At 37.7% G+C, this 26,811-nt stretch overlaps 2 protein-coding genes across 2 annotated transcripts in view; one reads left to right on the top strand and one right to left on the bottom strand.

The window, feature by feature from the left end:
* Nucleotides 1–12,939, bottom strand: part of elp2 (elongator acetyltransferase complex subunit 2) — a 14,950-nt gene extending 2,011 nt beyond the window's left edge. Inside the window, exons 1-17 of the mRNA XM_077743391.1 lie at nucleotides 12,714–12,939; nucleotides 10,496–10,627; nucleotides 10,328–10,406; nucleotides 9,870–9,940; nucleotides 9,657–9,798; nucleotides 9,441–9,518; nucleotides 9,308–9,372; nucleotides 9,177–9,246; nucleotides 7,097–7,258; nucleotides 6,927–7,010; nucleotides 5,955–6,055; nucleotides 3,861–3,989; nucleotides 2,637–2,984; nucleotides 2,501–2,570; nucleotides 1,890–1,982; nucleotides 1,149–1,206; nucleotides 46–118 (exon numbers count right to left, since the gene is read on the bottom strand). Coding sequence (XP_077599517.1) covers nucleotides 46–118; nucleotides 1,149–1,206; nucleotides 1,890–1,982; nucleotides 2,501–2,570; nucleotides 2,637–2,984; nucleotides 3,861–3,989; nucleotides 5,955–6,055; nucleotides 6,927–7,010; nucleotides 7,097–7,258; nucleotides 9,177–9,246; nucleotides 9,308–9,372; nucleotides 9,441–9,518; nucleotides 9,657–9,798; nucleotides 9,870–9,940; nucleotides 10,328–10,406; nucleotides 10,496–10,627 — 1,755 coding nt within the window. The 5' untranslated portion in view covers nucleotides 12,714–12,939. The remainder of the gene's footprint in view (nucleotides 1–45; nucleotides 119–1,148; nucleotides 1,207–1,889; nucleotides 1,983–2,500; nucleotides 2,571–2,636; nucleotides 2,985–3,860; nucleotides 3,990–5,954; nucleotides 6,056–6,926; nucleotides 7,011–7,096; nucleotides 7,259–9,176; nucleotides 9,247–9,307; nucleotides 9,373–9,440; nucleotides 9,519–9,656; nucleotides 9,799–9,869; nucleotides 9,941–10,327; nucleotides 10,407–10,495; nucleotides 10,628–12,713) is intronic.
* The window catches only part of ctnnal1 (catenin (cadherin-associated protein), alpha-like 1), a 29,544-nt gene continuing 15,424 nt past the window's right edge, over nucleotides 12,692–26,811 (top strand). Inside the window, exon 1 of the mRNA XM_077744023.1 lies at nucleotides 12,692–13,044. Coding sequence (XP_077600149.1) covers nucleotides 12,955–13,044 — 90 coding nt within the window. The 5' untranslated portion in view covers nucleotides 12,692–12,954. The remainder of the gene's footprint in view (nucleotides 13,045–26,811) is intronic.

Below are 26,811 nucleotides of genomic sequence, written 5' to 3'. Positions count from 1 at the left end.
TACCTTGACTTAAAAGCTCAATATATGCACATGGGGGCTTTTTACCTTACAAGCTGACGCCACCAACGTCCCACCGGCGTCAGACGCCAGGCAAAACATTTCAAATCCGTGACCGTACCTGCACACACAAAAAAAAAGACAATTTTCACACCGGGGTTTGAATTGTGCACTGAATGATGCGCTGAAGTCAAAGCGAGGGAACAAACATGCTTATGGCAAAATGAATTGTAAATGGAATTGACAATGCGAGGCAATACATTTAGCTGACAGCATGTGTGTATGTGTGTGTGTGTACAAAATTGCAGGAAGTGGGATGATGAAAAGAAGGCAAGAGCATTATTTTCACATGCAATTAAGCCTGGGGCGCCAAGCAAAACAAACAATTGCGTCTCGCCGTGTTGGAAACCTTTAAAATGAGGGAAAACTCATCAGTCATTTTTCTGTCGCCTGGGAGAATGTAACGTTTTTTGTTTTTTTTAGAGTTAGTGGGTCCAATCGTTCGCTGTGCTAAATAACTTACATGGTCTGCCTAAATGCATATGACAGGATGATGGATATGAGGTAAAAAATGGAACCTTAAGCAGACAGAAGATGCAAATTTTGTCTGTCTGTTATATTAACCAATAGAAAACGACAAGGCTAAAAAGCTTCCAAGCTGAGTAACAGTTGGTTAGTTTGTAAACAGTGATATCAAATGATTGCTACCAGTATTACTACCAAATTTGTATAAGATTTGTAGTCATAAACCATTCTGTTTGTGACCCAAAATAATAAAACTAAAATATAATAACAAAATTCTAACATTAGAGAAGTATATTGTAATATAATCATGTAATATTTGTAATAATAATATATGTAAATTTAAAATTAATATACAGGTTGTCTCAAAAAATTGTACTCACTTTTAGAATAAAATACTCACTAAAGTAAAACTAAAATACTAAAGTATTCACTAAAGTAAAACTAAAATACTAAAGTACTCACTAAAGGTTTTCGGGTCATTCAAAAAGTGAGTACATTTTATTCTAAAAGTGAGTACATTTTTTTGAGACACCCTGTATAAAAGTAATAATAATGTAATATTTCTATGCATTAAAATTTCACATTAAAACATGAATATAATCATATTTTAAGATAATAATACTCACAGTTTTTGGACTTCTGGCCAGAGTGTGTTCTGTAGCAGATGATCCTCAGGTGGAGGTTCTATATATACACACATTGATAAAAATACGAACAGACAAAAGCGGAACAGATGTTAAGATGCCATTGGTAATTGTATCATTTAAAATATCAGTCCATCATAAACTGTCGGAGTTGACATTGTGCTCTCAAAAAAAAAAACACACCACTTATTATAAATGCCCTTTATGTGAAAGACAGTTGCTCTAAGTATTGAAGTATGGGGTAGGTAATACTATGTGTGCGCATAGCAGTAGAAAATAGAGTGGAGTGCCTCGACATACGAGTGCCCCAACATATGAGCAATTTGAGATACGAGTAAAAGCTATTAAACCACTAGTTATCTGTTACTTTGTGAAACTTTGTGAATTAGAACAAATAAAAACGTTTTTCCAATCTAATATCCTGTTTTTTGTGTTTTTTCAGAGGATTGGAACGAATGAATTTGTTTTTAGTTCATTTCTATGGGAAACGTTCATTTGAGTTACGAGTAATCGACATACGAGCTCAGTCCCGGAACAAATTACGCTCATATCTCGAGGTAACACTGTAAGAATAGTGGTTGTAGTGGTGGTGACATATCTTTGTTGAATATTAAACCTCATAGTTAACGTGCTATTAGTGTTATAGGAGGTACAAGTGATGGTAGCAATATGGTAAGAATAGAAGCACTATTACTCTGTTGGAATAAATGAGATGAGTAGTACCAGTCATGTTGACGGGGTGAAAGTAGGATTCTTGATATTGGTCGGAGACACAGCTGAACTTCTCTCCATCTTTGTTGGATGGCACAAGATCACCTGTCAATTAAAAGGAAGACATTTTAGTCTAGCCCAGGGGTGTCAAACATACGGCCCGCGGGCCGGATCCGGCCCGCCTGGTGGTTTGGTACGGACGGGGAAGAAGGCTGCATTGTATAAAAAATATGAATTTTCTTTGAAATGTGTAGTTCTTGTATTATCTGCTAGGGGGCACAGTGTTTTAGTACGCGCAGACAACATGAATTGACATTTATTTATGTTCTTATGTTATTCTCTTGTTCATAATATATTGTTCATAATGTAAAAGGAAAATTCAGTTAATAAACACTTTGATAATTTACTCATTCTTTGCACTAATTATTAGTATTGGTGACTAATACAACGGAAAAAAAGTGGGCTTATTGTTAGTTCTATGTAATTTTGGAATGAGTTTACTGGTCCGGCCCGCTTGATCTCAAATTAAGCTGTATTCGGCCCGCAGACCAAAGGGAGTTTGACACCCTGGTCTAGCCAGAGAATAAAAACACATGACCTGAAAATAAGATGTATAATCTTACCTTGAAAGACGGCTTTGTTAGACAAACCTAATGCTGGAGTGCTAGCCCCTTCAGGCAGCCTGGCACAGTCCTGTCAAAGAAAAAAAAATAAGTCTAGAGCAGTACATGCTTGAAGCACGTAAACTATGATCCTCACCCCAGACGCCAAAAGCTTGTCTCTAGATGTCCCAGAGATGTTGGCAAAGTTCTCCACAAAATTGCGTGGTGCCTGGAAGACCCGCAGCACCTTCTCGTCAGCGCCGGACACGAACTGGAAGCGACCCAGAGTTGCCAGACATTGCATGTCATAGCCGTGGATCTGCGGCCGGGCAATCTCGTGCCAGGTGGTCCGTGACGCGCCCCCTGGTTTTGTCCTCCACGGTGTAAAGAGCCTGGCTGTCTGGTCTGAGCTCACGCTGAGGATAAATTCACCCTTGGGGTCCCAGCTTAGGTCTTGTACTGCGTTAAAGTGGCCAGATAGTACCACGCCGGGTCTCCACTCACCCTGAGAGATATTTTTGACATGGATGAGGTGTTAAAGATATAATAATAATAATCATTTTTAAAAAGAGGTATGCCCAGATGCATTTTTTTTTACTTTAAAGTTATTTTTTTTCAAAATAAGTTTCGCTGAAGCCAATGCCCATATTTTTATACTTGTAAAAATAATGTAACCAGTAAATGGCAAAACATACTGTTTTTTTTAAATGAAGTGAGCAATATTAGTACTTCAAGAAATGCTATTTGCATAAATATTACACAATGATCTGTTTTGCAATTACTTTCTAACAAGAAGTAGTCCCACTTAGGGAAACTTTTTTTGCCTAATATTTTGATACTAATACCGAGTATTTGATCGGGACATCAACAATTTAAAATTCTCTCTAAAAAAAAATTATAATAAGTTGACACCCCACAAAAAAGGCCTCAAATTCAAATAGCCGTAATTTCTTGATTTGATGAACATTTTAAAAATAAAATTACACATTCATTCATTTTCAGCACCACTTACTTTGTCAACTTAGTATTGTAATAGTATCTAGATTGTAGATAATTTCAATAATACATTATAACTGGTAAAAATTATTAATATATATTACAAAAAATACTCCTAATATTCATTAAAAAAATACAAATACTACAAGTGGTAAGAAGTACAAAAATGTGTGTTTTAAAAGTTCAAAAAGTACTCCATCCACCATAAGTTATCAGCTATTTCAACATAAAGGTGGCATAGACATGTTATTTAGCCACCTCGTTACTGCATGAAATTATAGAGGGGGGGTGTTTCTTCTGAGATTGCTTATCTAAGTGCAACAGGGAGTTGCTATGGAAACCCAATGGCACACAAAGAAACATCACACTTGGTAGAATACGTTACCGAGCTGTCGTCTTTGCTCCATAAATGAAGTGCGCCATGGAAGGCATGAGCCAAGATCATGGATGCGTCCGGACTCATCTGGCAGCCATAGAAGCCCAGCGTGTTGCCTCCCACCTCCCCAACACGGACCTGATAGGAACACACATTTTTGACGTGTCACAAGCCTGTTTCGAAAGATAGCTTATCGCTGATAGCATACTGTGATTTCCTTTCTTTGCAAAAGAACTGAATCGCAATTTCAACACTTTCAGAGGTTTATCTCATTAATTCACCTGAAATTATGCCAGATTTTCTAATACCAAAGTGTTAATTACCACCACGCCACATTCCATTAATACCAGTGCAATGTACCTATATCTTAAACACATTAAGTATATGGAGGGAAGCGGAGTGTTACACCCAAGAAGAGCTGAGGATTTGCATACACTCTCGCTTGTAAAAGAGACAAAATGCAAATTCTGATTCAATTCCCCAGCACACTTTTGAAGCGCTCTAGTGTATGCGTGTGTGAGGTAAAGCTTTCTGTGTAGATGGGGCACCAGTCGGTTCAAAGCACTTGCCTCTCATTTGAGGATAGTGTGCGTGATTCAGTGTGTAAAAAATAAATAGAAATATGTATATATAAATATATGTATGTATGTGTGTGTATACTATATGTGTGTGTGTATACTGTATATGTGTGTGTGTATACTGTATGTGTGTATACTGTATACGTATGTGTGTATACTGTATACGTATGTGTGTATACTGTATACGTATGTGTGTATACTGTATACGTATGTGTGTATACTATATACGTATGTGTGTATACTATATACGTATGTGTGTATACTATATACGTATGTGTGTATACTATATACGTATGTGTGTATACTATATACGTATGTGTGTATACTATATATGTATGTGTGTATATATATATATGTATGTGTATATATATATATATATATATATATATATATATATATATATATATATATATATATATATATATATATATATATATATATATATGTATATGTATATGTATATGTGTATATGTGTATATGTATATGTATATGTGTATATGTATATGTATATGTGTATATGTGTATATGTGTATATATATATATATATATATATATATATATATATATATATATATATATATATATATATTTTTTTTTTTTTTTTTTTCCCTACCTACCAACCTACAGACATACATACATTTACACCTGAATGAACTTCTTGAAACATCCTCATAATTATTTTCTTAGGAGGCTGATCACCTTACTATGTTGCTTCAGGTGCTAATCGCTCTCTCTCTCTCTTTGAATGATGAAACCGTCTAACGCTTGGCGTATCAGAGCTGACAACGATCAAGGGACTAACTACTGCATATATGATTTATGTTGCGTAATTTGTCAGAAAAGGCATCACCAAATCGTCTGTGTGATGTTCCAATACTAAACTGTTTCGAATTAAGGGAGAAAAACAAAATCTGTTTTGTAATTTCATGACTACAATTTTACCCGTTTAATTTTAGCTTTGAGCAAAAGTGATTGGTTTGGACACATGCCAATTAAATAAAATATCCTGTTTCGTGATGTTAAAATTCTAATGTTTAGCATTTATCTTAGGCAAGCTGAATATATAAAATCAGGAATAGGACATTCCGTTCTGTGTTGTTAACACTAAATATATAAAATACTCAATCCAAATGGCATTAGAGCTAAAAGATGACTGTGGGAGGCCAAAAGGCTGTTTTGTGCAGCTAACCCAGCTAAATGGCGTGTGAGAAGTTCTTTAGAGGATGCACTGAAGTCATTTAAACAAAAGAAACAAACTAGAGGGTGCAGATGGCCAAGAGAGCTCTTCCATTCCTTTGTTGTCTTAGCTTATGTTAAATTTAGCCCCAAAATGGCTCAGCGGCAGATGTCGGGAGATGAGGTGGCTGGTTGTTTTGGAGGGGAAAAGGCTGAGGGAATGAGCGTACACCAAGAGGAGAAAAAAAACCAAGGAAAGTGTTTGAGAGGAGAAGTGAGCAGGATTGGAGAGGATCTGGCGTTCTTAAATCACTGCTAGTCTGTCTGTGTGTCATTAGCATAAATTCACCTGCTCCATCCAGACTCCAGAAGCTTGGTCGGGAGTCCAGAGAATCATAGTCTTGTCCATAGAGGCTGAGAGCAGACTGATTGGTTGCTTCAGTTCACCACCTGCAAGAGGTGACAGAAAAACCATTCAATTCGTATTGCACTTGAGCAACAGGAAGAAAATTTGCGAGTACACGTGTAATGTCTGTACGAGCACTGGGGGGACGGAGAGTTGCATTTTTTTCCTGTGGGTTTTTTTCCCCGTTAGTCAGTGAAAATGGCAAAACTTGGTCGAGAATACGAGAGGAGTATACTACTTTTCGTTGGCAAGTGGCCGTGCGTTATCCTATGGTGAGGACTTTTGTGTGTATCAAATTCAGAATATTTTCAAGGGAAGACAAAAGAAAACAACCCTCAATAGGTTGCATCTGAAAGTCAAGGTGGAGGCGGGGCAGATAGAGGCAACCCGGGAGAAGAAAGGTATCAAAATTTCAAACAAAAATAGAATTATGTTTAGTGTAAAGTTAGAGTAAACTTATTTTTGGGTGTCTCTGTATCGTAATCCAAGTTCATTTAAATTTGTTGATGTTATGTTATGAGTGCATTGACCTGCAAAAAAATCTCTTTTCTCTCTCTCTGCGAAATCTGTCTAATTTTAATACTATTAAACCACTAGTTATTTGTTACTTTGTTAATAGATGGCGAATTAGGACAAAAAAAAAAGTTTTTCCAATCAAATATCCTGTTTTTGGCGTTTTTGCAGAGGGTTGGAACAACTTAATTTGTTTCTAGTTCATTTCTATGAGAAACGTTCATTTGAGTTACGAGTAATCGACATACAAGCTCAGTCTCGAAACGCATTAAGCTCGTATCTCAAGGTACCACTGTATTTGTCACTCTATGACGCCAAGCACTTTTTCTATTTAAAAATAAAAATATGTGTCTTTTCTACCATCAATATCATTCATCTCAAAAAATGTGAATTGACTTCTACCTGTGTAAGAGGCTGGTTGCCAGTGGACACCGTATACCCAGTTTTCATGTCCTGCCAGGACCGTTTCTAGCACCACTGCAAACACTGAAATGACAAAACACACACACATACACATCATAAGAAAAATGAGCTCACAAGGAGGTAGTTCATTAGTATCGGGCATCACTTACTTCTGTCCTCTACTTGCTCGACTCGAAAAACATCCTCTTTCATTTTGATGACGTTGTTGTCCCTGTTGCCCTCAGACCGGGCGCCGCTCCCGGACTTGGCACTTAGCCGCCACACTCGAATGAGACAGTCCTGCGAGCAGCTGGCCAGCAGCAGCTCACCCCCTGCACCCAAAATAAATGCACAAATTAAATTGTACCAGTAATGTTGATGGGTGGATGTACAGGTTTCTTGGAGACTCATGGTCATGAGCAGAATAATAGTAATTATCATTACTATTATTATTATCTATTTATGTCTAAAATGTATTTTTCTGTGTCTGTAATCTCACCCGCTTGTAACTGTTAAAGTGAAATTTCCCGAATACGGGATCAAATTTTGATACCTTTCTTCCCCCTACTTGGCTCTATTTGCCCCGCCTCCACCCTGACATCCAGATGTAACAGGGGCTGTTTGCTTTTCTATTCCCTTCAAAATATTCCGAAAATGATGCACACAATTGTCCTCACAACAGGATAATGCACAACCACTTGCCAACGAGAAGTAGTATATATAATTCTCGTATTAGCGATCACCTCGCCATTCGCAAAGACCAAAAAAACACTGAAAAAATGCAATGCTCCGCCCAGTGCTCGTATGACGAGGTACCACTGTATAACATAAATGTTGGTGTTATAGCAGGACTATAAAGGCAGACCCAGATAGTAGTTTACAGTAATAGCGATAGAAGTAGAATGTGTTTACCAGCTGTATTGTGAGTTACTGAAAGTAGTAGTAATAATAGTCACACTAGTAGTAGAGTTGTGGTCATAATAAGCCTATTAATTGCACTAATTAAGGCAGTAGTATTGTCTATAAGTCCGATAACTTTCAATATGTGAGAACTAAATGCATCAATGAATAATAGTAATTTAAGTAAGAGGTGGTAGTACCTGAAATTGCATTCACTTTAGTGCTAAAAGAATTAGTACAATTTACCCACATCTGTATGTACGGTGACACCCACGCATGGTAATAAATACCCAAAGGCAGGTGGTAAACAAAACGAACACGCTTTGGCGTGACGGCGAGTGAGGGATGTTAACTCCGCCATACGCTGGCCTCGTTCTGTGCTGTGATGAACGGCGACCGGGCCGAAAAGTGACGCTTGGCCAACTCGGAAAACGGTGGCCAGACAAGAGTGAGGAGGAGGTCTTTATTGTTTGTCGATTGGTGACATGGCATGATTAAAGTTAATGAGCGTTTGTTTTGGACCATGGCCAAAATAGATCCTTGACTCTTGACTGTTTATGCAGGATAATGGTTGGCTGGAATGACTTGTCGTGTGCTGTTTGTAGATATGCCTGCCATTTAATAGTTAATACGTTGAGTTGACAATTCATCCATTATGGATGTAAATTGTGATTTATTAAGTACATTTAAAATGGTTAATGCTATACGTTGCTATGTCAGTTTAGCATTTTTATTGGAATCGAATGAGGCAGAAAATCTGTTTAACTTTACAGTCTTCCCTCGATTATCGCGGCTTCACTTATCGCGAATTCTCTTTTTCGCGATTTTTTTTCTGCTATTGATTATGGATAGTAGCTGCAGCCATAAATGCCACCGAAATCTTTACCCGCAACTTGTTTATTTGGCTAAATCAGGGCTGGGCAAACTTTTGGGCCCGGGTGCCACATTGACAGATGGGCCGGGTCAGCACAAGATACGATGCATATAAAAAAGTGCATCCGTTAACAGTACATATAAAACACAAACAGAAAAAAGGACTTAAGTATTACCATACTCATCACTTTTCATTAAAGTAAAAAGTATAAAGTACAAAGTAAAGTAAAAAGGAATATATTAAGAAATATTAAAATGTAATTGAAAAAAGATAGAGGGGCTGTAAAACACAAATAAGAGTGGACAGAGCTACTGCCACTGGCTTCTGCCTGACGGCACCATCTTGGGGGAAAAAAAATACTATTTGGACAACGTCGGTGGGCCGGATTAAAAGGCCACGCGGGCCGGATGTGGCCCGCGGGCCGTAGTTTGCCCATTTCTGGGCTAGATGGCCAATGACTAAAACAAGAAGCTCACCTATGGACATCCAGGCGACGCCTCGAACCCAGTCCTCGTGTCCCTGCAGCGTCATGACCCTCCTCAGCTCCTGCCAAGCAAATTTTAAACCTCAAACTTTGCTTTCTTTAGATTCCAACGTGCAAACTCACCTTCTCCCGGTGGAGAACATACAAATGGACTTTCGAGTCGTCCCCTCCACAGGCCAGAATAGGAACTGCCAGGGGAGACGCATATGCATCCCATTATATGTCATGTAGGGAAAATAATAATCACAAGGCGTACCTTTGGTGCCTGGCAGCAAGGCAATGGAGACATCCATCATGAACCCTGCACCAAATGTTTGCGTGTGAAGACATTGGGCTGGAGAAAACAAGCAAAAACAACATTTGTTGGGCATTTATTAGCATGGAAATGTGTTTGGCCCTTTTAGACCTTCATATTTGTTTTTTAAATTAGTCACACTTAAGTGTCATTATTAAAATGTTCACTTTTTTGCACCTTCTTTGGCATTTTCACATCGCCACAGCCTGACGCTTGAGTCTGCTGCTGCTGAAGCCACCAGAATACTCTCACCAACATAGATGGCATCCACAGCACAAATAGCACCCGTGTGGCCTTTACACTCCACAGACTGGACAAACTGAAGGAAAATGTACTCTTTAAACACAAAGTACACTACAAACTTTATTATTTTCCTTTTTGGATGCTTACCTTGCCATTTTGAGCGGCCCAGACCAGAAGTCGGCTGTCCGTGCTTCCGGAGACCAGGTGAGTCTCGGCAGCTAAGATTTAAAACATTAAAATCATAAGGCGTACCCTTAAAATTGCCTAAAATCCATCCATTTTACAATTTCTCTTGTATAAGACGCCCCCCGATTCACAATTTTCACCTACTTTTTAATAAGGGGTACAAATGTGATATTTGAAGGGTAAAATCTTAAGAAAAATCATCGCACGTGGTATTTCTGAGATACTGTATCATTTACTGGATTGCACAAACAAACAAAGAACACTCTTGGGTGTCCTAATATATATATATATGTATGCTTATTTACATATAATTTAAAAACGCACCCAAGAAGTTGGCCAACAATAACCCAACACTGCCCTCTAGGCGGAAGAGTGTGGTGTCGCACAGTAGTGTTAAAAGCAATATCTGAGAAACTCACCACAATCTTCTTTATGAATCCATTGGACTGCATTTACTCTGCCCGTGTGTCCATTCAATATTGACAATATTATTCTTTCCTGTCATAGGAAGTTAAAAAAATGTGCTTTAGGTTCAGATTGTTGAAGAGACGCATGTACAAATATGACAAAAACACTTGAAATCCTACCTTGGGGTCGTAGATGGCTACAGAATTACATGATCCAAACGCGAGCATCCCCCCGCGTCCCCAAGACACAACGTTTGGCGTCCTGTTGGCGGAACACGCCACATGGCATGTTTCGATCCTGAGCGATGCCATCTTGCCAATCAATGACAACAGGCATAGATATCATAAAATAAGGAAAGAGCGTTAGATGAGTAATGCGCACTGTGAACCAAATAGGACAAACATTATCAGTCGTCCACCATATTGTGTCAGTTCCAATCCTATACATTTAACTCTGTACATACATACATAATAATATATATACAATGAAGGCTGAATTTAACCTTATTATGCAGCCCATATTCAATGATAATTTAATCATTTTTGATGGCTGATCAAAAATGAACAATTGTCCACATTTGGCCCACAAGCCATAATTTGGACACCACTGCAATAACTGATTGTATGTTAATGTTTTGAGACCACAAACTACTAACCTTTATCAAATGGGAAATCTTTGGATAATCCAATTTGAATAGATTTCCATCGTCCAGTTCCATACTGGTCGATTTCATGATAACACAATCAGATGTAAGTTATACACCACAATCCATTTGGGGGAAAAATCCCACTCCACACAGCGGCATATCTTTTTTTTTACTTATATATATATTTATTTGCGTGCTACTTTCCAAACTGATCTACCACAAACAGAACAGTCAGGATGGGGGAAACACAAAGAGAACAGCGAGTACAATGAGCTCGTTATTATCACACAAGGGAACCCGAGGGCCGATTAACACCAGAGAAAACACGCAGATATTATCTCGTTAGAGGTAGTGGCACGACACATTGCATGCTCTGAAAGACTGTGTATGATATGTAAACAAGGAGCCTCGCTGCAGGCTTTTAAATAAATAGCAGCCCAGTGTAACACAATAGTGTGGACCCAGTCACTGAGACCAGAAAGGTCTTAAAATATGCCCACCTGAGAAATCATATGCTCATCCCCATCATGCAAATCGAACCACAGCATCCTAAAATGGCCTTTTAGTGTTTTCTTTGGCTTGGGAGATTTCAATACTACTTATAAGTAGCAGCTTCACATTGAAAACACAGTGCATGCATAATGAAGTAAGGCTGTTTAGTTTGCTTTTTTTTTGGTTAAGTGGTTAATTTGAGATATAATGGACGGAAAAAAACGGTTTTACTTTATTTGCTTTTGTCTGCCTATCTCTCTTAGCCGTGAACAGTGGGGAAAAAAATCCAATCGCTTAATGACTAGATACTGTATAGATATATTGTCACAAACAAAGAACGAGAAGTAACTGAAAAAATGTGAATATTTCTAAATATTATACAATGTGAAATGTCTACATGTGGCAGGGGGGACCCTGCCTTCTGCCCATATACATTAGTGTGGGTAAGCTCAAGGAACAGGATGGTGAAACAAGTGGCATCGGATAGGCTATGGCACAAGGGGGCAGACTACAACAGGCGAAACCAATGGGAAATGACAAGGAAATGACACAATAAGGTCATGCATGATATGAAAACCCCAGCACAAATCATCACATCACTAAATTATGAATAGAAGATGGGGGACACCCTGAATTGGTTGCCAGTCATTCACAGGGCAAAAAAACAACCATTCATGCTCACACTCAACAATTTTAGAGTGTTCAACCAGCCTACTATGCATGTTTTTGGGATGTGGGAGGAAACCAGAGTACCCGGAGAAAACCCACGCAGGCCCAGGAAGAACATGCAAACCACACATAGGTGAACTGACATAGATTTGAACCCAGAACCCCAGAGCTGTGAGTGGTACATGCTTACCACTCGATCCACCGGGCCATCATAAGTAAAATGTCAAATCTCAAAATACCAATTTAAATCAAGTAAATAAAAAGAAAGGGCAGCCCGGCAGGTGAGTGATTTGATCCTAAAACAGAAAGTCCGCACTGATTATTTACTTTCCAGGGCCACACAAAATGATGCAGCGGGCCAGATTTGGCCCCCGAGCCGTCGCTTTGATAACAGTAATCTAATACAAAGCGCACTTAGAATGAGAGGAAAATTCTTAATGGGAAGAAAAAGTTTAAAACTGCCTTTTTGTGTGGTCAAAGCAAAACAAACAAGGTGTGAAATATGAAATTAGTGGCGGAGAAACATTCATATTTTGGTCACGCCGCACACGTCTGCACACATTCACGAGTATAGTTGCGTGTGTACTTACGTGCGTGCTTGTGCATGTGCGTGCATTGCCCACAGTGGTGGTGGCGCTTGGTTGTGCAGCATTCCTCTCTCTCTTTTAAGTCGCCAACTTCTTCTGGATTTAACACGCAGTTGCTTAAACCAAGAACCTCAGAGTGGTTAAACCACCGATCGGATAAGCGACGCCCACCCTGGAGCTCCGCGGTGAAATCGGCGGCGTCGCTCAAGCACTGAGGCCGGCCGGGAAGCGCTGTTCGGCGGGCATGGCTTCACCTTCGTGCGGCAACTTGGACTCCGGCCTGGAAATCAAAACTCGATCGGTTGAACAGACGCTGATCCCGTTGGTGTCTCAGGTGGGCGCACGTTTTTCAAAAACATCAGAAGTTTGAAAGTTGTTGGTTTTTGTGTGCGTGTTGTTTTTATGTTGTTGTTATGCACGCTTACTTTTGTTGTTGTGTGATTCCGGTGAGATTCTGATGGGAGCAGATGACACTTCTTTTCTTGGGCAAGTTTATTTATTTATTTTTGCTTCACGTTAGTCTGTTGTCAGGCAGAACCTGCAAGATTACATAACACAAAACACAAATCAGTGTGCATTTTTACCACCAACTGCTATGCACACACGCACAATTGTACCTTTCTTGGTTGTGTGCTCCTCCTAAAAAGTTCCCCAAAGTTTGTGATCTCCTCAAAATGCAGAGATTTATCAACTCAACATCCACCCACATGATGCTTTTTCACTATAAAACTCCCAAAAAGCACATCAGATTTAATAATATCTAAATATTTGTCTCACAAAATTCACTAGTGAAGTCCTCATACCAGAAAAGCATGGAGTGAATGTATTACTTTTAACATAAAACATATTTTTTGGTGCTTGCTCAACGGCACTACAGAAATATATGATGATGTGATTCTCAGTATTCACACATTTTGGTAAATAACACTCTTGGAAAAAGTTTGGATCAAAAATCACGAGTTAACGGAGGTGAGATGCCGAGCATAAGCGGATTTATTTATTGTAGCCCGTTATATTTTAATCCTATTTGCGCTGGCGTGCACTATTTCATGCCGAGTTGTGAAAGAAGTGCATGTAACTACTGACAAAGGGGGTAGTGCACTAAAAACTTTTATTATTGAGTACATCTAAACATTTTATTGTGCTTTAATAGTGTTTTTTCCTCCTATTTTCATCATCGTTTCCATGGCAACAGAGCTTGCTATAATTGAAAGGAACCCATATTTTCCAAGGACTGCTTTTTTTAAAGATGTCATCAGGTATAAAGGGAGGTGGTGGATTTTATCCAATCACAGCGGAGATCACATGGTGTTGACAGAAGGAATTTGAAGTGTTTTCGGCTCAAAAGTAGGATGATTACTGTCAGATATCTTGTAAATTGCAACTATCATTTGGTTGATGCAATTGGCAGTCATAATAAGAATAATTGGAGGGATATCAATCAAAAGATAGATCATGGTCTTTTTAAGGTATGACATTTTCACTCAAATATTTGCACATTTCATCTACAAAATTGTCAAAAACATCCAAATAGGTTTGTGTTTTATGGCCTTAGACAAATACTGTAACTGATTGTTTTAAATGCGTACATAATGTTGTATCAAATCCATTGAAGGCACTAATGTCAGACTTTGTCATATTGGCAAATATCGTATAAATTATATTATGTTCCATGAAATTGTTGAAGGTACGACTACACGTTAGATTACGGTTGTTGTTCTTTCACTTCAAGTGGCTCTTAAGTTACATTTGCAAGTCAAAAGTTACATTATACGTTGTTTTATACCACAGGTGTCAAAGTGACGGCCCGGGGGCCAAATCTGGCCCGCCGCATCATTTTGTGTGGCCGGGAAAGTAAATCATGAGTGCAGACTTTCTGTTTTAGGATCAAATTAAAATGAAGAGTATAGATGTATATTAAATTTCCTGATTTCCCCCCTTTTAAATCAAAAATTGTCATTTTTTAGTCAATTTTTTTCTGTGTTTTTAGTTCAAAAATCATTTTGTAAAATCTAAAAATATATTTAAAAAAGCTAAAGTAAACATTGTTTTAAATCTATAAAAAAAACTGAATATCCAGGGATTTTAATCCAGTTCTTTTAATCCATTTATAGAAAAAAGGAAATCTAAATATTATATCTAAAATGGTCCGGCCCACGTGAAATCAAGTTGACATTAAAGTGTCCCGCGAACCAACCTGAGTCTGACACCCTTGCTTTATATGATACCAATCAATATCACTTTAATACAAAAAAATATGGTTTGCTATTTACTGGCTCCGTTATTTTTAACATTATGTTTACTCATATCTAAAAATATAAGTGTCAGGACAGCCTCGGCAAAACATCTTGATGGAAAGAAAAAAAATTCTGCATCACGACATCCCTACTTCAGACCACCATGCTCGGAGCTCAAGATGAACCTTCAGATTAGCACCACTTGCCCTGAAGCATTCCAGGTACACATGCTCACAACACTTTGTTTTTGTCTCTACTTGAGAGCCAATTACATCACAGCTGGCACCAAAGCATTGGTATGGAGATGTGTTGATGGCGAAGGATTTAAAAACAAAACAACAACAAAAAACCCTGACTGGCTTCCTATAGCCCGAGGCTTGTAGGGGGGGAAAAAAGGCCTCTTCAGTTTTGCAAATGAGAAGAAGTGAAAAGTCATCATGCGGTTAAAAGCAGGGTGGGGGAGGCAGGAAGCTCAAAAAAAGGGGAAATGGAAGCACAAAGAATCAATAAAAGTGGTGAACATGCTTGTGTGAATAGAGCAGAGTTGGGTGGGACGAGGTTTATGTGTGTATATCCTGCGTGTTCCTAAAGGTGGGAGTCTTGCAGGCTTGTAATTACATGGCAGATAAAAGAACTATGGAATATCAATGGAAAAAGAGAAGGAGCACATCAGACATTTTGTAATTTCCTATCTGATAGACATCTAATGACACAACAAGAACAAAAGACCGCCTTAATACTGACTAGATTTTAGATGGTTAAATATTAGTACTCTGCTGTGATGTTTATCAATCTCATAATTTTTAAGGACTACAATTAGAATTTTGTAACATCAAACTGAAACAGTATGAAACAAGGGTGTCAGACTCGGGTTGGTTCACGGGCCGCTTTAACATCAACTTGATTTGACTTTGACATGTGATATAAATAAATGCTTTGTTCACAAATATTACATACTTTTCTGTTACAATCATTGGTTTCTAAAAAGCAATCAGCAGATATACAGTAGTACCTCTACATACACATTTTTCAGGTCACAAAACCCCTTTGATATGCAAATTAATGTTCCAATGTATGGAAACAAGGGAATGTAAACCGGTAAGAAGCAGTTGCAAGTAATAAAATGGAGGAAAAATTACATGCAAAAAAATCTTAAAATAGAAAAACGCTGAATGATGATTTTTTTTAAGTTACATAGATGTGTGCTTTGTTTTTCGCCTAACATCCGATTCCGCCTCTTTCTTATGCGCCTACACGAATAGAAAACATTTTGTTAATCATTTCTAAACAATAAAAATCATTTTCTTTCTCATTTTTGTATTTCTTACATCTATTATGCAGAATTGGTGCACTTTGATCAAGAGTTTCGGTGGCAAGTTATTTTTTTGGGGGACTATCGGAACAAATGAGAGAATTTACATATAAAATACTACTCTACTTACGAAAAATCCAAGTTACAAAACAAGTGCTGAACCAATTAATTGCTTAAGTAGAGGTCGTAGTAGCGTAGAACAAAACAAAACAAAAAAACAGATGCTTTGTGATCAGACCAATTGGGAAGAAAGACTAAACTTTATAACCATATTCAAAAATATGAGATTTCTACCAGTATAGTGATAATCATAATTAATGCAATCAGGCCTTCTACTTCACATTATAGAAATAAGAACTTTAATTTTTCTTCATAATGTAATTCAGAGTGTTGTGTGTGTCGCTCAAATTGGATTGCATATTTTTAAACCCTAACAAAAAGCTTCAGGATGCGATTTGTGCGGAGCTTTACTAATTTTTTTCTCCCCTAAATTCTGCCTAAGCTTTTTTTCCGTCGACGCCGTAGAAATCCAAGCCGTCATGTAACGCCTTGTCTTCCATTTTCTCGCGCTTTCCTTCAAGGCTGCTGTTATACATCCCGAGATAATCGTCTTTTGTGCGTACTGTGCTGTTAGTCAGCGAGTCGGGTTTGCGTCTTTGTGTCTGCGCGCTTTGGAATGCGTGCTTGTTTGCTTTGGGTCAACACAAACTGATGGCATCTGTGGTGTGTTAAACAGACTCACCAAACCACCAAGTCTGCACAAGTCGTCGATTTTATAGATCACATGTGTCAAAGTGGTGGCCCGGGGGCTAAATCTGGCCCGCCGCATCATTTTGTGTGGCCCAGGAAAGTAAATGACGAGTGCCGACTTTCTGTTTTTAGGATCAAATTAAAATGAAGAGTATAGATGTATATTAAATTTCCTGATTTTCCCCTTTTAAATCATTAATTGTAATTCTTTTAATATTTTTTATTAGTGTTTTAAGTTCAATAATCATTTTGTTAAATCTAAAAATATGTATAAAAAAGCTAAAATAAACATTGTTTTAGATCTATAAAAAAAACTGAATATTCAGGGCTTTTAATCCAGTTCTTTGAATCCATTTATTAAAAAAAATAGTATTTGTATATTAAATTTCCTAATTTTCCCCCTTTTAAATCAATCATTTCAATTTTTAAATATTTTTTTTCAAAAATCATTTTGCAAAAACAAAAATAAAAGCCAAAAGCTAAAATAAACTGTGTTAGATCTATAAAAAAAAAACTGAATATTCAGAGCTTTTAATCCAGTTCTTTTAATCCATTTATTTAAAAAAAATCTAAATATTATATCTAAAATGGTCCGGCCCACATGAAATCGAGTTGACGTTATAACGCGGCCCACGAACTAACCCGAGTCTGACACTCTTGTTATAGATAAACTTGTTTTCTGTCTTTTTTTTTTTTGGACATGCAGTGTTTACCTAACATAGCAGAGGATGTGAAGTAAATACTATTATTCATTTGCCTCCACCTGACTGTGTTTTTAGTTGATGATGTAAGTGGCATGCTATTACCAAGCAGGTGATCTTTCCCCATTCATGCAAGCAACTCATTGAATGGACCGCCAATGCTGGTAAACAGCTCTGTTATCCCATTTGGTGGAGTGTAACATGCAATATCCATGCTGTTACCATCCCTAGAATCACCATTGATTGAATTGATTCTTTTTGCCCTCTTTAAGTGCTGATAAAAGGCTTCATCGACTCTTCTGCTAACACACTTTTGTGTGAAATGTGTGTTTTTCTAACACTGCCTAATAAGATTTAGCAATGGTTATTACTTATCTAGATTGCTGCTAAGGCGTATATGTGTCTTGTCTGGTTGCTAAACCTACAATTTAAAGCCAATTAATATATAGTAACACCACAGGGTTAAATAAAATAAATTGCTCACTCTTCTACGACTTTGTTTTAATTCTCTATTTGGTAAAAGAGCCTAAATGCAATGGAAGCAGATAATAGCTAAGGGGTGGTGTTAGGTTTGAGGGAATAAAAGATCTGTTGTACCTTTTTATAAAGATTTTTGACCTACTTAACAAAGTGAATTGACTTTCATCTGGTGTCTGGCTGGGAGATGAGCGCTTAAGGCAACGTCATTATATATGTGGAGAAAAATTATCATTGAAATGAAGAAAGTATATATATCATCAAGTCCAGTTATGGCATGAAATGATAATATAAAATTATTCTAATGTAAAATAAGTGTACATTTATATGCAACCCTTGATTTAGTCCAAATGTTTTAATATTCAGGTAATGGAGTTTTTATATTCTCCAGTTTTTTTCCGGATATTATGGTTTCCTCCCACATTCCAAAAACATGCTGGCCTGGTTGAACAATCTAAATTGCAGCTAGGTATGAGTGGGAGCCTGAATAAGAGTCGGTCAACTTGTGCTCTGCGATTGGCTGCCTACTGATTCAGGGTTTTCCCTGCTTGGTGCCCGAAGTCAGCTGGTATAGGCTCCAGCACCCCCGCCACTCTTTTGAGGATAAGTGATTCGGAAAATGAAAATAAATGAATATTATTTATTTCATTTTTAGTTTGTTCATTTATCTGATTCAAAACTTATTTCTGGTAAAAAGACGTTTGTTTTTAATATATTTGAAATGTAGTCAAATTTCAATCCTTTTCTTTAATATAAAAATATTTCCATCTTTTGCTGTAATTGAATTAATTGGTAAAGTTTAAAATGCAGATTCCAAATGTTTTTTTACCTTATTAAATCCAATTTTATTTGAAATGAATATTTCCCTTGCATTTATATTATAGGTAAATTTATTATAAAAATAGAATGCCAATTGAATACTTTTATAATGTTTTTTTTAGAATCAACTTTTTGTTTCATATTATATGCATTTATTTAAATATAATTATTAGTTCTACAGCCAAAGTACAAAGATAAATTTAATATTAAATGCATTTCTCACTTTTTATACTCAATCATTTTCATAATTATTATTAATATTGCTATTACTTTACAGAAAACGTATGAATAACCTCAGGGGTTGAACTCAATGGTACATTACTAAGCGAAAAATGAACTTATCTGATTCTGATATCAAGATGGCGTGGCGTCATGGCAGACTGCGAGCAGACCAAACACTGCTCTGATGGGTTCATTTTCTATTCCCACCAATCTGGCTGGACAGGAAGAGATCTTTATCAGCAAGGGATGTGCTGGTTAATGTAGCATGGTGCCCCTTTGGCCCCCCAACGGGCCCTCATTTGCACTACTGGACGTGCATCACCTCCAGTCTGTGGAGGCTTTTTGTAAGATGAACAAGGCGGTGTCAGTAAATGATGAAAAAGACTTTATTGCATATCAGACAGGAGTCTTATCATTTCCTAATAGCAACACTTCCATTAGCTCTCTTTAATGTCTGCTGCTGTGTGGAAATGTTTAGCAAATATACAGTTCCTAAGTCCAACAAAGTAGCATTTATACCGTATTTTCTGGCCTATAAGCCGTATTTTTAACAATAAAAAAGATGACTGAATCAAGTGTACGGCTTATATGTGCAAAAATTAGACTTTACATGCATGAAACAGCAAAGTGACAGATATGATACGCTATAACGCAAGACAATGCAGCCGATATGGTCATTTATTTCAAAATAGAGAAAAGATCAACAGAAAATGCTATGCAAAATGTATTTTGACGTCTATGAATTAAATTCAAGAAAAAAATAAACTGTATCTTGCATAAAACATGAAAAAACTCACTTACTTGTGCCCGCCATTGCTCGTTCAGGGTGCCACCATCTTACTTTTTATCGTAAATTGAACGTGTTCTGACTGTCCAGACGCGAGTGGCCTTTCTAAAAACAAACTCATAAAATAAGATTTTATTTACGAAGGCATTACTGCTAGAAATATGAAGTTTCGTCACACATTTGATTATGGCTGGTTGTGTTCTTTATTCCCAAAAAAAGACAAACTACTAATCTCTGCAAAAAGAAAAAATACTGAGCTGCTATAGATGATAATATATTTGATTTAGGGAATATTTACTTTTTTGACACTTGCCTGTGATGTTTTTTTCCTAAAAATACATTAGCATATATAAATGGTCCAGTCATATACTATATATGTATACTATGTATAGATATATACATACATATACTACTTGATCCATTGTATACAATATAGTAACCACAGTCTGCAGAAGGCCCCCACCTTGTGGACTTCCCATGAGTGGCTCTAGTTTTTTACCTAGGTCTACAATGTCTTGTGTGTCTTGTGCCTGTCTTACTACTTTCCCGAATACGGGATGAAATAAAATTCTTATCTAATCTAATATTTGACATTTTCCAACATTTACTTTACCTAATGTAAGATGAACCGTGATCTTAAAAAAGAGGGATTTCTGGTCAGTAGGTTGCGCCTTAACAAAAAAAAAAAAGCCTGCTTTTGATGCTAATGCTTCAGGAGTCACATGAGAGTAGTTTTCAGTGGTCATGTGGTTTGTCTACAATTCCCTGTCGGCATTTTCTCTCCCCAGCTCCTTGCTAACTAGGGTAAAGGCCTTTAGGTCAGGGCATCTTGTTCTCGTTATTAAAAAATGAAAAGAGAAAAAAAATTCAACAAATTCAATATATAGGCTACCTTTTCTACACAATTAGACTTGGCAATATTCGCTTAAGCCTTTTTCAGCCAAAACCCACCAAAATACTTTCATATAACCAACTCCGTTCCCTGCAATCAGATAATTGGATGTGTCCATAGCAACGGCCGGTAAGTCAGGCATTGAAAATTTCTTTCAAAACCAGTATCTGGTGTTACACATCACACCCTTGTATTCACGGCTTTTGACTATCGCCTTTCACGGTTCCGTCCTGCCTCTGAAACGACCTCGGAAATGGCAATATTCGTGGGTCGATTTCTACACTCTCTCCACCCCCTTTTCGTATCTCTTCCCTTCTAGTGTATGCTATGTTCACAGGCTTCTTATCTTGGTTGCTCTTTGAATGTACGACACCTCGTTTTTGTATTCTTTCCACACTCCCTACTCTGCGCTGCCCCGTTTCCTCATTTTATTTCCTATCACACCATCCCTCGCCTCGCAGGCCTCTCACTTTTTAATCTCGATCTCCAGAGAGTCTGCTGTCCCCGGATCAACTCGTTAACTATACGGTCGCGTGAAATCCGAGCCAAAGGCTACAGGTAAACCGTACAAAGCCAAAGAGGCCGTTACTTGAGACGAATCGCTCTGTGTTTTGAGTATTTAGTGAGTAAAGACCGTCCTGGGGTTGTTTGCCACTATTCACACACATTTCCAGTATCCTACCTGCTTTGGAAAGATAGTGTTTTATCTCCTTGGTGATAGTACAGTGTTTTCCTTCAGTGGACATCATCCCAAAGTTGGGTTGTCATTGAAAAGGCATCCAAGTTCTTATCACGGCATGGTCACTATTCCTAGCTGAGGTGTAGAATTGGGGGTTTCAGACAGGAAACACTCGGACAAGCTATCAATGAACAAGTCACCTACTTCCTATAAATAACGACTCACTTCAGTTCAAGGAAGGAACTCTTCACCTGTCAGAGTGTGATCTTTACCGGCTTTATCTGGCATTCGCCATAATGCTGTGTTCAGACCAGCCATTTTTCTTCTGATCTTGCTTTGGATATGTACAAAGTCTACTTAATTGCACTAATTTGATCAGGTTGGTTACACCCTGCGATGTTGCTCATTGAATTTACTGACTGAAGAGATTACAGACTTGATCTGGTAGCGAATGATTTCAACAATGTTGAGGAAACAGCCAATTAAACAACTAAAGTCCAAATATAGAAAAAAATAGGAAGAGAATTCTCAAAAAAATAGGCTAATTTGTGATAACACAAGAATGAAGTAAAACACACAATTTTACAAGGTTAAAAATCGTGATTTTCTGAGATTACAGTCATTTTGTTGCTTTTGACATAACATCTGGTGAAAGTTGTTTCATTTCATGGGCTGGCACTCTTGGTAATCTAACAAGACAAATCGGCGCCAATTTGGCAGAATATTAAGAAATATATCTTATTGTGTTACTCATTTTTACATTATTTGAACTAGAAGTTTTTTGGGGTTGGCTTTTAGCAACCTAAAGGTCGATGTAAACAAAACAATATTTGGCGACGGACATAGTGCAAGCGACACATCGCAAAACAAGGCCGATCTGAACACCCAAACAATAGTTGGCTGCTCAATTCAAAAACCTCTATAATTATCTAAGGTTTACTTGATAATCCTTACCTAACTGTGCTAAACTTTTGTGTGTCCATTGAAACCACAGTGATTATGTGTCCATTGAAACCCACTCACTGACTGTATAATGGCGAATCCCGACTTAAACGAGTGGGTCTCACAACACCAGCCATTATGTCACTGAATAGTTAAAAGATGGAGAGTAGGTGTGGGGGTGGCATTCCAACTCGGCTCTCATGTTTCCAGCTGGTGCATTTGTCAAGGGTCAAAAGTCTCTTGAATACTTTATAGGCCTCAGGGCCCTTGAGTCATCCTCACCTTTCAACGTTCTATGGGTGGTTTTGATGCTTATCTTGATGAACTGATGTAGTCATTCACTTTAGTCTGTTTTTTTTTCCCCAACCACACACCTGCCATTTTATCTTCGTTCTCTGAAAAAAAGGGCAAGTTTCCTTGAGGCACACTCTTTGTCCCGGAAAAATAAATCATGTTAGTCGTGGAGAGGAATCATAATCAACTTTTGAGTGGAGGTCAGGACGTTTTCTCTCTCTGATACTTTTTCTTTAGTTGATCATTCTACAGCTGTGTGAAGTCGCTACGCTATACGGCGCATGCTATTATTTGTTCATTACGTGTAATTACCAATCCTGATGACTGATGGAATGTTCTCCAAGGCCGAGTTGGCAAGCAGTCGGGCTGATCCTGCCTAGGACTTTATTTAATTACCCGGTCATTAAACTCTGCTCCGTAGGAAGATGACACAAGAGGCGGCTTTTGATTGGCTTGTTTGTTCAAATGCTGTCGTTGTGGGTCTCTTGTTTTTGTGTTTTTATAAGATGTTTAAATTAAATTCCAACAAGGCAAATCTAATCGGAATTCGTTCAGGCAGAGTTATACAACTGTCTGTAATTATTTGTCAAAAGTAACTCAGTTACTATTGTCTTGGTGTCCAGGTTTTTTTTGCTGGATAAGTTTTTAGTACATTGTTTAAACATTTACCTATCAACATTATAGTGTGGCACAACTGAAAAGGGATTTGTGATTTTCTATCTGCTTTTATAAAATCATCCATTCATGGGAGTATAATGTTGCGATACGTCTATTCAAATTGGATGGACAAAAACATTTGAATGTAGTACTTTTTTCCCCTACTGAATAAATTTCTTGGGTATCAGATCAGTACTCGGTATTGGCGACTCGGATTTGGAGTCACTCGCAAAAAAAATATATTATTGGGACATCCCTACCATCATTTTACCTTAAAATGGCTCTGGTAAGAACTAGTTTTCTCAGAAATCAAAAGACAAGTATTTATCTTATATAGCTCAAACATTGGTATATTGTTGCTAAGCAACCAGATGATGTCCTACTACAAACAAGAGGCCTAAAATGTCACAGTTCATGTTCCAGCAGAATATCGATTCCCTCTCTCGCCTTTGCTGTCTCTCTCCGTTCACCTCAAATTGTAGCTGACGGGGCGAATAAAATGGACGCCACTTCGTGTTTGTTCAGACAGACAAGGGCAGAATAATATCACTTGCTTTTGCTCTGTTTCTTCATCTGTTATCGAAGCTATTTATCCCATCGCAAGCATCCATCTACCGTTCCTCCCCACAGCTGCTTTATCGCTCTTTCTTTATCAGCTGCAGTCGTCTCTGCTTCTTTGGCTTCCCGGACTTTATATCATCATCTTGGATATAGTTTCTACACCTTCTTTTGTTTCATTTTTTTTAGGAAAGAATGTCTTTTCAAGTACTAGGGTAAAAGAAGCTTGGCGTGAGGGTTCAAAACTATGCAGTCTTCCCTCAATTATCGCAATTTCACTTATGGCGAATTTACTTCTGTGCAATTTTTTTCTGCTATTATTTTTTTAAGTTCATAAAAATGTGAAAATTCTAGCTGAAACTCGCAAGTGGAAGCCACTCCCCTGTCTTTCTCTTGCTACTAGGACTTAGCGCTGAAGACAAAAAACAAGGTAGTTATAAAGGAATACTCCTACTTTGCGATTTTTCAATTATTTCGGCCATGTTGGGCTGCATTAACCGTGATATTCGAGGGATTACTGTCGTCTCCAAAATAAGAGCTAAAGTTTCAAGCAAGAGTTATGGGGTTTGTAATGAGCTCTTTCGGGTTTCAGGGTTGTGATTTCAAGCGGTTCTTTTGAACTTGCACAGAGGCCAATGAAAAAGCTGAAAAGCGAGATAGACGACGACTTATCAACCGATTGAGTATTAAAGCGGCTCGTGGGAAATAATTGGTTGCGGAGGAAGACGAGCCAGCTAGTGAAGCCTTGATGAAAACAGCAAAAGTTTTCTTGCATTTGTCCTCGTTAATGTCGCTTAAGTTTCCCGAGCAGGGTCGTTACGGGCGCGATGATGACAGTGGCCGGGAAACGGAAGAGGAAAATGAGAGCGATGAAACATTTTGCAGCAGATGCGCGGTTGCAAATTGGCTTCAGGCAGACCGAGAAAGATGATAGCAGAAAGAGAAAATTGTAGAAAAGGACACATGGGCATGTAATTCGGGAATTTTCAGGTTCAGGTTTAAACTAAGTTGAAGGTTTCGGGACAAGGTTTGGTTTTCAAATGAGATTTAGCATTTAGAAACTTATTTTATAAAAACTATGTTAGGGTTTATTATGAGTCGATCAATCTTTGTTCAGGGTTATGAATTACAATTTGTGCACAGAGTTTAGAAGATGTGTTGTCAAGCCACAGGGAGATTTTGATTTATTATTTCTTAATTAGTATTTTTAAGCAGCGCAAGGTTTTGTTGGTGTTTCAATTTCATTTGTTTTTGTTTTACCAAGGTTCGGGTTGTTATTTATTTTCTCAAGCATGGATTAGGTGAAGCTGAAGGAAAGTGTCAAAACCAAAGTAACTGTTTCATATTTGGATTTCTATATACATTTTGGGGAACTAGGGTTTCAAGTCTGAAATACTGTTTTAACAAGGGTAGAGGTTTTAAGAGTGTTTTGAACCATAGTTCAAATATAAATATAGAGGGTTTGAAGCCAATCTGATTGCTTTGCAATATAATCTTTTAAAAAAAGTTCATGTTTGAAACATGAATAAGGCTAAAAAGATAAAAAAATTCAAATCTGAAATTTATTTTATCCTTGATTAAAGTTTCAAATTAAGCATTAAAACCATGTTTGTTAATACAATTTTTAAATCTGGTCCCATGGCCACATTGAATTAAATTTTTAACTTAATGTTTAACTTTCAAATGAGATTTTTCTAATGAGATTTAAAAATCCTGGGATGAGTTTCAAAAGGGTTAGACATCTGAGCCGGTGTTAGGGTTTTAATGCGCTTATGCATGCGAAAAAAAATTGCTCAGCACTGTACCAATCTGTCCCTGACACACATTTGACATTACTGGACTCATGTGATGAGTTAGCCTGAAGGGTGCTCACGCGCAGATGCTCATGACCAAGAAAACCTGCAGACCACTGAGAAATAATGCCATCTGAATGCGGCTGAGAGCCGGACGGGGAAAGTTGAGTTGTTGGGGACGTTGAGCTAGCAGGAGGCGGGGTTCAGGAAGTCTCCAGCTGGGCGAGCTGACAGAAGCAAAATAACGCTGCCAGGAAACACATCAGCTACCTCCTGTGTTTACACCCAAAGGCTCGCAAAAACATTACATTGTTACCTAGTGAAAGTGTTTCATGTTTTCAAATATCTTTTTACCAGTTCCAAATTATCTGGAAGAACTGCAAAAATTATACACAAAGTGCACTAAAGTCCCTCACTAGAGCAATATAGGCAAATACGAAAACTAAATCTAATTATAATCCTCGAGATACCAGTGAATGGAATTATGAATTTTGAGGTGCTAAATTTCATTTGGCTAATTTTGTTTTGCTTTGATGCAATTTGAGTTGAAGTTGGCCAATAAACATAAAAATTACTGTCAGGTATTTTTGATCCTCATCAAATAGAACATAGCTTGATTTAATTTTACTCCTCCGCTGACGAGCTATGGTAGGCATTTAGTTGTTATTTGAATTTAGTTTTTGCAAGTCTGCAGGTCACTAATCTGTTGTTATATGGTAAATATGATTTTGTAATGTTCTTGACAGTAATAGAGGATGTTTTTGCATTGGATTGCACTATACATCCAATCCATTTGAATTTGGAGAGGAACCATTGGATCCAGTTGAACATTTTGTATTGTGACGACTGTGAATTTATATGTGACTTATATATGAATAAATTAGATTAGATTAGATAACTTGTTTCATCCCGTATCCGGGAAATGTTACTTTCACAATAGCAAGAGAGTGACATCAATAAATAAATGAATAAATACATGAA

This window comes from Stigmatopora nigra, chromosome 21 (assembly GCF_051989575.1).
Source record: "Stigmatopora nigra isolate UIUO_SnigA chromosome 21, RoL_Snig_1.1, whole genome shotgun sequence".
NCBI lineage: Eukaryota > Metazoa > Chordata > Actinopteri > Syngnathiformes > Syngnathidae > Stigmatopora > Stigmatopora nigra.
The sequence above is the reverse complement of the archived record's forward strand: the minus strand, read 5'-3'. Positions and strand labels throughout refer to the sequence as shown.